We start from the raw sequence: 13,457 nt of genomic DNA, 5'->3' as shown, positions 1-13,457 counted from the left end.
GTCCTTTTCATACATAAGATTCGAATATTTTCTTATTTTTGGGAATGGGTTTAATGCAAACAGGACCTTCCAACCCCAATGCTGCTCACACAAGAAACAAAGTGAATTTGTCACACAGCATAATTGCATACAAAGTCAATCAAAGACGTGAATAGAAGCCATTTTGCAATGGGCAGCTCAAATGACACAAATAACACAACACATACAAGACAAATTCACGGAAGTCCCACGAACCAAGAACTTGTGTGACGCTTTGTGTGTCAGTGTTGAGATTCTCATTCTGTCGGCTATAATCTCAGACAGGACGGCGTTTGGTTTCCCGGCTTCATATGCTAATGCTAGCCAGATAATGCTAGCTTCCTATATATTCCTAATGTTGCCATACTAATCATAGGTAGGGTTGCCAACTTTGTCACTATGAAATAAGGGGCAAAACGTGGCCTGCAGTAGGAATGCGAGTATGGTTTTGTGTGAATATACAGAGTATTGTTTTAAGGCATTTGTTATAATAATAGCAGTTTTGCAGAGGAATAAAATAGCAGACACTCAGAATGTACACCCTCTGTGTACACAAACAGTGGTGGGGAATAAATGCTTCACATTCTTATTCACTCAAACTATACACAAGTTGAAAAGCAAAAAATTTAAACAAAAATAGAGGAACAGTGGGCTTACCTCTGCTCACCAACTCTACTTTTTCCATGGATATTTTTGGCTGCTCTTGACGGATTCAAGAAGTCTTTTTTCCTTTTGTGCAGCCAGAGAAAAGTCCTTACATGACAAGTCACAGTTCACAGATATTTGAAGTTCATTTTTGATCAGCTCTGTGCTGCATCTGTTTCTTGAGTCAGAGAGAAAATCCTCTCTACAAAGGCATTTGAGCCTGGCACGCTGAGGACAAATGAGACAATCCTGAACATGATGATCAAGTTGGCTTTCCCTAGGTTTTGGAAAACTGCAACCCACTTCTCACTGGTAGATTTTGTGGTATCCTGTGTGGCTTTCTTTATTTCCTCCCTGCTAGCACAAAACTCTTCATAGAGTTGGTCCATACTCACTGTCTCTGTCATTTTGAGGGCAACCACCACCTGCTCCAGGTCAGTGAAGGAGAGCTCCTCCTGTAGGCCGATCGGTTTCAGTTTCATCATCACATTTTCTGATGAGAAATCAAACCATTTGTCAATGTATGCAATGACAGAGTCATAGAACTTCAGAAAGTCCTTCTGCTGCTGTGATCTCTGTGCTGGCAGTTGTTTGTCCATCAGCTGCTTGGTCTGGTATCCAAAAAAGCTGTCTTCTTTCTGCTGAAGCATCTTCGCTTTGAATTTTCCCACCTCCCCGTACACTTCTGTGATGCAGAGCTTTGTTTCCTCCAGCTTTTTAACGAGTGTGTCAAAAACACACCCCACGTTGTGGAAAAAGCACAGATAAATCTCAGTAGCTGCAGTTTTTTCTTCATCCTCAAAAATCCTCCTCAGAAACACAGGACAGGTCTCCCCAAGGGACCTGAAGTATGAGGTGAGAGCTGGCCAGCTCTGCAGGAGACGATCAACAGCTGGATGGAGAGACAGCCATCGCGTGCAAACATGACGCAGAATTTCACGCCACTCAATGTCAACAAAAACAAAAAATGCACGCAGTTCCTCTCTTCTGGAAGCAGATACTGAGAAGTGGCTGTAGATCTTTAAAACCAGTGACTCAATATCCACTGACAGCTGATCACAGGCGTGCTTGCAGGTGTTATGAGCTATGTGAGCCGGGCAGTTAGCTTTCAAAATGCGACTGTTGTCACTGCTCAATAACTGGTAAACGGAGTGGTGTTTTCCGAAGTTTACATTGGCATTATCTGCCGCACAGGCCGTGATGTGTTTTATATCCAGTTCATACTTTTTCAGGCAGTTCATCAGAGCTTGATGAATACCATTTGCCGTTTCATCACTATCTTCATAAAAGTCAAGTAGCTTGCACCGCACTCCATCAGACACAGAAAAATATCTCACGCACACTGGAAACATTTTTCTATTTCCCTTGTTTGAGGCATCGGAGGCAACCGAGTAAAACACAGGCTCACCTTCAGTCGGGGATAGATCATTCAGGATATCCTGTACAGTCTTTGGTCCTAATACATTCATTGTGATCATCTCAGCTTTCGTTCTTCCGAGGTGCATCTTCTTCACAACATTTGAGTCATGAAACAACGCTCCGTTTAGCTTAACGAGGCAGTCGGCGCTGTTGTAGCTAAGTCCATGTTTGACAGTGGGATAAACGTACGAGGCTTCACTTGCTGCTATTTTGTCCGTTTCCACAGTAGCCGCCCCGAAGAATGCACCGATATTGCTTGCACCTTTAGCGAGTGTGGCCTTCTTGTGCATTTCTGTGGAAGCATGTTGGGACAAGTCATTCTCACCTCCATGGCCAACTGAAAATTCCCGGCGACATAAAGTACAGAAGGCTTTCGTTGAGTCCCCGCTGACGGGCTTAACCCACGTCTTTGTAACTTCCCATAGTTTGTTGTAGCTGCACAGTCTTTTCTTTTTTGCAGGTTTATCCATTGTAGTTCAATCCGTATTCACAGTCGACTCAGCAACGTCACACTGTGATTTTCTCTTGTTTTTTTTTTAGGAATTGGCGCATTTACTGAACGTATACTGATACGGGAGGTGGGGCTGTGATTGGATGATGACAGGTGTCGTTGATGATCCTCAAGTGTCGTGATCAGCGCTGCTGCAGTTGTATCAGTCAGTGGTCAGATCAGCGTAGCAGTCAATAAGCGGGACCAAAGAGGTCACGTACGGGACAAATAAATTAGGCCCAATATATGGGACGTCCCGGCTAATACGGGACAGTTGGCAATCCTAATCATAGGAAGCCAGTGTTAGCTGGCTAGCATGGTAGCTAACAATGAAAGTAAACTTATTAGCAAGACTGGACTAGTCTGGTGTTTGTCCTGCTGTCTTTCACAAGGCTTGATCTTGAGGTTTCTTCTAAGCGTGACATTTCCTCTGCTCCTTGTTGCTGCTGCCACTGAGCAACCACAGCAACATGACAAAGAAGCAGAACCCGATTGGTCTTCCTGTGTGCATTTGACCTGCTGATTGGCTCACAAGTAGAACCTTAGAGAACCAAGGTGGTTTGACTTTGGAAATAGAACCTTTTAGTTTCCTAAATAAAACACCTCACATAATGTTACTAAGTTGTCATAGAATAAGAATATGTGAATAACTTAATTATGACAAAAATGTCAGTTAGAACCTGAGGTGATGAACAGTTGTTTGTAATTGTTTCATCACTAATTTCTGGTTCCTCTTCAGACTCAGTGGCTGTAACCTCTCAGAGAGAAGCTGTGAAGGTCTGTCCTCAGTTCTCAGCTCCCAGTCCTCCAGTCTAAGAGAACTGGACCTGAGTAACAACGACCTGCAGGATTCAGGAGTGAAGCTGCTGTCTGCTGGCCTGGAGAGTTCACACTGTCGACTGGAAACTCTCAGGTCAGATTCAACTACTTTGAGAAGTTTACCTATGAAGCTTTCAGTGATGTGTTTACATTCACCAAATATTCCGTTTTTTTATATTCAAGTAATCCTCAAAAGACACGTTTGCTACTAATCTGTTTACATGGCTGATGAAATACTGTTTCTGCTGCTAACGACTTTCCAGCAGAAGAACAAAACAAAACAAAACTTGTCAAAACCAAACCTCTTGTTTATCTTTTCCCCACCGTTCGATGTTTTAATAGTTTTATAAATCCACCTGGCGTTTATAAATGCTGTTGCAAACGTCAGTCTACGTTTGTGAACGTCACTCCATGAACATGTGAGCCTGAACTACAACACCAGACTGTCTCTGCTGTCAAGGTGGAGCCAGTTTGAACCACTTTCTATACAGTTGAGTTTATTGAGTTTTATATGAAATGAACTAATATTCTTGTCACGGTGGCTGAAGCAGCAGGAAGGACCCACATGCAGACTCAAAGCTATGCAGATGCAATGAAGACATATTATACATGGAAACGCCCCCTAGTGGCCAGCAGAGAGAATGCAGCTTTAAGGACCTTCAGGCTTGACTTCACTTTTCTGAACCAGAGGTTGATGCCTGATTGGAATATCAACTCTGACAACTGAATATGAACCAACCAGACATTTTGATGCTGCTGACAGTTTTAATTCAAAGTTTAAAGCTTCTAACTCGTCTGCACGGCGGAGACAAAACACCATTTTAACACCAACATGTGCACACACATTTATGATGACAATGACTGTAAAAGGCTCTTTAGCAAGGGTAACTAAGAGGTGGAGCTTGGCCCCGATCCAGACCCAGACCCCGTGCTACTTGGACCCAGACCCATAACTGATAGATCATTGAGAATTATTAAATGATGACGGAGCGTTTCCATTTTACTGCTGCAGCGTTAGCATCACTACACTGGTTCAGATGGTTGGAGGCTAAATCATCTCAGTGGTTGCTACTCACAAACACTAAATTACCCAGTAATGCAACGGGGTGAAACATAAACTCCGAACTTAATCAAATCTGTGCAAACTGGAGTTTCTGTGAGTGACGTTTCTATGGTGACAACTGACGAGACTCACTGACAGCTGACAGATGGATCAGAGAGTGGAGGTGATAAACGTCAGTCAGGTTGGTGAAATCTAGAGCCGATAGATAAGTTCACACGGCTGCTCTCAAAGAGGAACGCTGACAGTGAGACTTTGAATCAAGACAGACTCTTTTCTTCCAACTGGCAGTTGAACACCTGAATGCCTCATATGTTCTGAGACTCTTAAGAAGCACATTTTCAAAGCTGTGTTTTGTATTTTACTGTTATTATCAGAGTACTTGTTATTCATAATTCCTCCAGTTCAATATGAAAACTATAAACATTGTTGAAATGTTATTGAATTAAAGCCTTTTTTCTTTGCTCGATGGTTTAAAATCAATACCAGATCTTTGTTGGCACACCAGGGGTCCGTTTCACAAAGCAGGTTTAGTGAAAACCTTGAGTTAGTTAACCCTGAGATGAGGGAAATTCTGGTTTTTCGGTTTCACAAAGCCAGTTCAGCATAAATCTGAGTCAGTTACCCGGGTAACATACTCCGTGAACCTAACCTGCTCACTAGCAGGTTTGCTTCCATGAACCCTGAGTTTCTCCCTACATGTCTCCGCCTTTTTCCGGAATCTGAACCAACTCTGAAAACAATGTGCCGTCCTTTCATCGTCAACCTAATCAATATGGAAATAAAAGTGATTCTAGCAGCTTTGCGTCGGGAGAGAATATTGATTACCTTTCCTTCCAATCACATTAGATATTATCTAAACAATATTCTCCGAAATTTTCAACATTTCATATCGCGGACATAATCCGCAACCAGATTCTTTGCGGAGCTAGCTTTTTTGCGAACGGGAGATTTATGAAATGTTTAAGTACATTCCTGTGTTGAAATATCTGCTTATATTTACTGTTTAATATGTGAAATATGATTAAAATCATATGCCTTAGTCAACGTATTTGCGCAATATTCTTATGCTTAATTTTCAACTGAAGCCACTTTCTTTCTGTGCCTGGGGGGATTACACCCAATGAAAATGATAATTTATTCATTGCGCTATACTGTGAACTACGGGAATTGAACCACTGTCGCCTGCACTATAGGCAGGGTTGCTAACCATTACACCACAGTGTCGCTCTGCAACTCTGACAATAAAGACTTATTACCTTTAGATCAATAGACTGTTTTATTCAGTTATACACATTAGATCGGGCAGTAAATGTCTGCCACGCCAACTATCGCTACGCTGCAGTTACGTTGCTCCTCTTTCTCAGGATGAGCTCATTTTCTACATAAACACTCGGTAATATCTAATAACGCTCTCCCAGCTGCCATGGTGAATCGGTAGTATCGGAGCTCCATTGATGATGGCTTTGTAGAGTCGGCAGGCACGCGCGTAACTCAGAGTTTACATACTCAGAGTTGACTGAACTAATTCAAAACCGCTGTTCTGAAACCGAAAACTCAGAGTTGCCCATCTCAGAGTTGGTCAACTCAGAGTTCAGGGTTAGGTTCAGAGTTTGTTGAACCTGCTTTGTGAAACGGGCCCCAGGTCTGTAGACAGACCACATAGACTGTTTCAACTGTTGTTTTCTATCGCTTCAATTTCTCCCTCAATCATTTCAGCTCGTCTCTTTTCTTTCTTTTAACTTCCTCCTCTGTCCATCTCTGTCCATCACTCAGCCACGCTTATCCCACCCAGTACAACATCAACACAACAAAAGACAAATATCACTTTCTCTCATTTTAAAAAGTGGACAAATGGACATAAGTCTATGTAACGTCCCCAGAAGTGACAGTAGTGTGTGTGTCTTCAGTCTGTCAGGTTGTCTGATCACAGAGGACGGCTGTTCTTCTCTGGCCTCAGCTCTGGACTCCAACCCCTCCTATCTGAGACAGCTGGACCTGAGCTACAATCATCCAGGAGCCTCAGGAGTCAAGCTGCTGTCTGCTGGACTGGAGGGTCCACACTGGAGACTGGACACTCTCAGGTGAGGACAGATGGACAGACATCAGACTGGACACTCTCAGGTAAGGACAGATGGACAGACATCAGACTGGACTCTCAGGTGAGGACAGATGGACAGACATCAGAACGGACACTCAGGTGAGGACAGGTGGACAGACACCAGACTGGACACTCAGGTGAGGACAGGTGGACAGACATCAGACTGGACACTCTCAGGTGAGGACAGATGGACAGACATAAGACTGGACTCTTAGGTGAAGACAGATGGAACGACATCAGAATGGACACTCAGGTGAGGACAGGTGGACAGACACCAGACTGGACACTCAGGTGAGGACAGATGGACAGACATCAGACTGGACACTCTCAGGTGAGGACAGATGGACAGACATCAGAATGGACACTCAGGTGAGGACAGGTGGACAAACACCAGACTGGACACTCAGGTGAGGACAGATGGACATACACCAGACTGGACACTCAGGTGAGGACAGATGGACAGACATCTGACTAGACACTCAGGTGAGGACAGACATCAGACTGGACTCTCATGTGAGGACAGGTGGACAGACATCAGACTGGACACTCTCAGGTAAGGACAGATGGACAGACATCAGACTGGACTCTCAGGTGAGGACAGATGGACAGACATCAGAACGGACACTCAGGTGAGGACAGGTGGACAGACACCAGACTGGACACTCAGGTGAGGACAGGTGGACAGACATCAGACTGGACACTCTCAGGTGAGGACAGATGGACAGACATAAGACTGGACTCTTAGGTGAAGACAGATGGAACGACATCAGAATGGACACTCAGGTGAGGACAGGTGGACAGACACCAGACTGGACACTCAGGTGAGGACAGATGGACAGACATCAGACTGGACACTCTCAGGTGAGGACAGATGGACAGACATCAGAATGGACACTCAGGTGAGGACAGGTGGACAAACACCAGACTGGACACTCAGGTGAGGACAGATGGACATACACCAGACTGGACACTCAGGTGAGGACAGATGGACAGACATCTGACTAGACACTCAGGTGAGGACAGACATCAGACTGGACTCTCATGTGAGGACAGGTGGACAGACACCAGACTGGACACTCAGGTGAGGATAGATGGACAGACATCAGACTGGACACCTAGGTGAGGAGAGATGGACAGACATCAGACTGGACACTCTCAGGTAAGGACAGATGGACAGACATCAGACTGGACTCTTAGGTGAGGACAGATGGACAGACATCAGAATGGACACTCAGGTGAGGACAGGTGGACAGACAGCAGACTGGACTCTCAGGTGAGGACAGATGGACAGACATCAGACTGGAGTTTCTCAGGTGAGGACAGGTGGACAGACATCAGACTGGACACTCTCAGGTGAGGACAGATGGACATACATCAGACTGGAGTTTCTCAGGTGAGGACAGGTGGACAGACATCAGACTGGACACTCTCAGGTGAGGACAGATGGACAGACAGCAGACTGGACTCTCAGGTGAGGACAGATGGACAGACATCAGACTGGACACTCAGGTGAGGACAGATGGACATACATCAGACTGGAGTTTCTCAGGTGAGGACAGGTGGACAGACATCAGACTGGACACTCTCAGGTGAAGACAGATGGAAAGACATCAGACTGGAGACTCAGGTGAGGACAGGTGGACAGACATCAGACTGGACACTCAGGTGAGGACAGATGGGCCGACATCAGACTGGACACTCTCAGGTGAGGACAGATGGAAAGACATCAGACTGGACACTCAGGTGAGGACAGATGGACAGACATCAGACTAGACACTCAGGTGAGGACAGATGGACAGACATCAGACTGGACTCTCAGGTGAGGACAGATGCACAGACATCAGACTGGACACCTAGGTGAGGAGAGATGGACAGACATCAGACTGGACACTCTCAGGTAAGGACAGATGGACAGACATCAGACTGGACTCTTAGGTGAGGACAGATGGACAGACATCAGAATGGACACTCAGGTGAGGACAGGTGGACAGACAGCAGACTGGACTCTCAGGTGAGGACAGATGGACAGACATCAGACTGGAGTTTCTCAGGTGAGGACAGGTGGACAGACATCAGACTGGACACTCTCAGGTGAGGACAGATGGACATACATCAGACTGGAGTTTCTCAGGTGAGGACAGGTGGACAGACATCAGACTGGACACTCTCAGGTGAGGACAGATGGACAGACAGCAGACTGGACTCTCAGGTGAGGACAGATGGACAGACATCAGACTGGACACTCAGGTGAGGACAGATGGACATACATCAGACTGGAGTTTCTCAGGTGAGGACAGGTGGACAGACATCAGACTGGACACTCTCAGGTGAAGACAGATGGAAAGACATCAGACTGGAGACTCAGGTGAGGACAGGTGGACAGACATCAGACTGGACACTCAGGTGAGGACAGATGGGCCGACATCAGACTGGACACTCTCAGGTGAGGACAGATGGAAAGACATCAGACTGGACACTCAGGTGAGGACAGATGGACAGACATCAGACTAGACACTCAGGTGAGGACAGATGGACAGACATCAGACTGGACTCTCAGGTGAGGACAGATGCACAGACATCAGACTGGAGACTCAGGTGAGGACAGATGGACAGACACCTGACTGGACACTCAGGTAAGGACAGATGGACAACAGATCCAGACTGTGTCTCCGTCTCTGACTGAGGAACTGGGGTTCATGTTTAATGGTGGACCTGATTGAGGGGTTTGAATGTCTTCCTGCAGGGTGGACCATGGGGGACAGCAGAGACTGAGACCTGGTCTGAGGAAGTGTGAGTATGTTTTCAGTAACTCAGCTGCTCCAGATTTGAACGTGTTCATGACTGAAATCCGATGATCACGTTTCTATCAGGATGTAGCGTTTGTTTCTTCGTGGCTGTAAAGATGTCGTGTTGTGTTCACACCAAACGCCACATTTTCACACTCAATTACACACAAAGTCAACGCAGAGACACAAACGGACGGCAATTCCTGCCGGACGGCAACGGAGTCGTGTTTGTGTGAGTTTAAATATTTCAACTCAAGAGATAAAGCGTCTCAGCTTTGAGATCGTCCTCCTGTCGTCCCTGAATCCTAAATGGAGGAACCAGATGTTGTCTCCTGGGTCTCTGGTCCCCTAGAGGTCTACAATAGTAGCTCACATTAGTCCAGAGACCAGACCACAGGTCGGTCTGGTTTCAATCTTTAGTAATTTAAGGCCAAACTGTGATATTTTTTGATAACGATGTAATTTTGTAGCGTTTTTGTTGTCTGTTGATCGTCAGTGATCCAGAACTGACAGGTTGCGTTCTCACTAATCCAACTTTCCTAACGGCTCTACATATATTACACTAATTATACACATATATAGAAACCTGTTCTCCAGGCAGGACCACACGGCCTCCCACAAAGAACACCCCCACTCCATATGGCTGACTGGTCGACACCCACAGCCGCCATCTTGTAACACACACACACACACACACACACACACACACACACACACACACACACACACACACACACACACACACACACACACACACTCACACTCTCACACACCCACACACACACACACACTTGTATAGTATTTAGTTAGATAGGCCACTTTGACTTCGTGTATGTTTCGTTGTTCATTGTTAATAAACCCCTTATGAACATACTGCTGTGTTTATTAATGTTGTATAAGAATGAATGATATCAACCTCTTCTCTGTGAAGAATTCACAAATCCTTCAACTGTTTGTACTCATATTCTAATAGTTATTAATTATTGGCATTTAAGTACAAACTCCTTAATATTGAGACTGAGTATTGATATTAATAATTATCTATTAATAACAGAATCTGCTCCTGCTAGTTCCCCAACAGTTTTTCTCAGCAATCCAACAAAACACACACCACTACACACCGGTGTCCTATTTATCAATGAAATGGGTGACGTGACCCATCACCATCAAGTTACCGCCCCCTTGTGATGTCATATACTAATACCCAAAGTATATTTATTAAGCTTTCAAAACACACACCAAAAAACACCCAATTGTCTCCAACAATAACCTTTAGCTGCATTGTGTTTGTTCTCTCCATCAGATGTCTGTGGACTGGAACTGGACACAAACACAGTCAGCAGAAAACTCAAACTGGACGACACCAACAGGAAGGTGACAGGTGTGTCAGACGACCAGTCATATCCAGATCATCCACACAGATTTGTCTCATGGCCTCAGCTGCTGTGTAGAGACGGTCTGACTGGTCGCTGTTACTGGGAGGTCGAGTGGAGAGGACTGGTTTATATATCAGTGAGTTACAGAGGAATCAAGAGGAGAGGAGAAAACTATGGGTTTGGAAGGAATGATCAGTCCTGGAGTCTGAGTTGTTATGATGGTGGTTACTCTGTCTATCACAAAAGCAAAGAAACACTCATCTCCTCCTCCTCCTCCTCCTCCTCCTCCTCCTCTGGTGTGGTAGCAGTGTACTTGGACTGTCCTGCTGGCACTTTGACCTTCTACAGAGTCTCCTCTAACAAACTAATCCACCTCCACACCTTCAACACCACATTCACTGAACCTCTTTATCCTGGGTTTGGAGTCTGGGATGGATCATCAGTGTCTCTGTGTCTCTGAAACTGTTCACAACAAACACAAAGCAGTGTGATTACATTCAGAGTCGATGCAAAGATGTGAATGAAAACATTGCAGTTTGTAATCAGTCAGGTTCATTCCTCCTTGTACTTGTTGTAAATGTATTAATGCTTGTGTAAATGTACTTAAATGAATGGAGTATATCGGGATGGCTTTGTCTTTAGACTGAACCTTGTCGTGTTGAGGAACATGCATTAGTGACTGGAGCAAATAGTTGCTGTCCAGTGAAAACCATCAACATGAAACACAGAGCACACACAGATTAGAATAGAAAACATAATGTATTTAAAGGAGTCATCACCTGGTTTTATACGTATCCAGCCCCCCTTGGATCGCTTTGGATCAATTCGTAAAACTTATTAGAAAAAAAAAAAAAAATTTTAATCAAACATTGAGCTTGTTCTGACCCTTTTTCACACCGCGATTTTATCACGCGAGATTACGCGCGAGGTTTTGACTGGTCCGGATGTGCATTGTATAATATGTAATGAGGCGCGCGTTGATTCGCCGCAGGAAGGACAGAGCCGGGGGGGCTTGCCTGCATGCAGACTCCAAAACATAATGGCGGCGCTTCGGCGATTTCAGGTAGCGGACGGGGCGGGGTTGGGTGGTGAAAGAGGGGTGGGCTTATGCAAGTAGCCGCCACGGTGACGTCACCGAAGGCGCAGAATCAAAATCTCGTGCTTTAGGAATGCACACCCTTGTGTGCTATTCCTGTTCGGAAAAAGAGCAGAAGCGAAAAAACGGCGCCACTTTCAAACTCCAGCCTTTCAGGCAAGTTTCAACTGAGGTCAAACACAGATATGCATGTTTTAACAAGAGAAATTGCGATTTCCGGGTGATGACTCCTTTAACATATTACAAATAAAAAAACATATTAAACTGTTTCGTCATTGTTGGAGAAAATGCTCCTGTTAAATTCACTAAGGAATGATAAACTATGATGATGCTGCAGCTGTGATTTTCCATTCATCAACGCTTTATAACGCTTGCTCTTGGGTGATGTTGGTACTTTGAACATCATGAGGGTGTTCTAGTCCTGCTGTATGTGAAAACATGTCCTGACATAACTTTTGTTATGATATGGAACAACAAATAAAATGGCATTTAAAGAGAATAAACTGTTCTTGAACAGATATTTTAGCAAAAGTTTAATTAAACTATATTTTAAAACCAGTGTGACGATCTGAAAGATGCCTCGTCATGAAAATGAAAACAGGGCTGATGTTTGTTTCATTTCCCCGAGTACAGTCCGATACTATAGTATATTGAATGTGGAGATTAGTCCCATTATTATCACTAGATTGTGTTATTATTTCTAATACCTGCATCAGTTGAACTTGGTACAACTTGTGCAGGAGGCCTGCTGAATGTTGTGTTCCCAAGGACTTGTCTTCGTGTCCAGAGATACACAGACCAGCTGATGAAGACGGCTGCATGATGCATGTGAACGTGTCAAGCTGGGGAACACTCGGCCGTCAAAGAGGGGGAAGAAGGGGGGAGAAGGGGGAAGAAGAAAAAAGGGAGAAAAAGAGGAAAAAAGAGAGAAAGAAAGGAAAATCTGGCTATCTTGTAATACTTTTCTAGCTGCCTGGACGCAAGTTGGACATTTTTGTGTTTTTGATGAAACTCGGCCGGGATTCGAACCCACGATCTTTCCATTGCTGCACACTGTAACAAATCTGTAAGAATTTAACTGTTACTTTTAATCTTTTCCTGTATAATAATAAATGAAATGTAATAGCATGGTGTTTTTTCAAGAGTTCAAGTTAATTAACTTGTAAATAACATACCATTTTACTGTTATTGAATGTTGTCATTGTCATCATTAAAAACACCCTCTTGTACCTTTGGTGTACGCTGTGTTTGTTTGTTTGTTTGTTCACGGAGAAAAGAAACATAAACTTTAGAAAAGATTTATTTAGAACAGACTATGAAAAGTGCAACAAGTAAAATAAAGAATCAAATGTAGAAAAATTTAAAATACACACAATTATTCACACAACTATTCACACAACACTATCCATACAAACAAAGTATTCAAAAATAAACAAAAATGTCAAACTATTTACAATTTAACTGTTATTTACAAGCATTACTTATATATTACCCTCATTTAGGTAATTTCTGCCTCATTTCCTCCAACCACTGCTGTTTTGTGAGCGTTTCAAAGGAAGGCCAATATACTTTGCCACGGAACTGGCTGTGTCCAGTCTCAGCTGTACGGAACTGGCCACACTTTTTGCAAGTATTTGCCTCCACTTT

General features: G+C 44.2%; 2 protein-coding genes across 3 annotated transcripts in view; both read left to right on the top strand.

Moving 5' to 3' along the window:
* LOC311016342 (uncharacterized protein) overlaps nucleotides 1-13,457 on the top strand; it is a 404,261-nt gene that overhangs the window by 351,372 nt on the left and 39,432 nt on the right. The window contains exons 21-22 of one of the 2 annotated variants that reach the window (XM_084013971.1): nucleotides 3,312-3,485; nucleotides 6,362-6,535. In XM_084013971.1, the coding sequence (XP_083870097.1) occupies nucleotides 3,312-3,485; nucleotides 6,362-6,535 (348 nt within the window). The remainder of the gene's footprint in view (nucleotides 1-3,311; nucleotides 3,486-6,361; nucleotides 6,536-13,457) is intronic. The other variant, XR_014597473.1, reaches the window with a different exon arrangement.
* On the top strand, nucleotides 10,171-12,641 carry LOC311015829 (stonustoxin subunit alpha-like; the record flags this gene model as incomplete). Its single annotated transcript, XM_084013270.1, has 2 exons — nucleotides 10,171-10,177; nucleotides 10,642-12,641. 2 exons carry the CDS (start codon nucleotides 10,171-10,173, stop codon nucleotides 11,172-11,174), a joined length of 540 nt encoding a protein of 179 aa, XP_083869396.1. The 3' UTR covers nucleotides 11,175-12,641.

Source organism: Eutrigla gurnardus (genome assembly GCF_963514095.1).
Source record: "Eutrigla gurnardus genome assembly, chromosome: 7".
NCBI lineage: Eukaryota > Metazoa > Chordata > Actinopteri > Perciformes > Triglidae > Eutrigla > Eutrigla gurnardus.
This window is presented reverse-complemented; position numbering and strand designations above follow the sequence as displayed.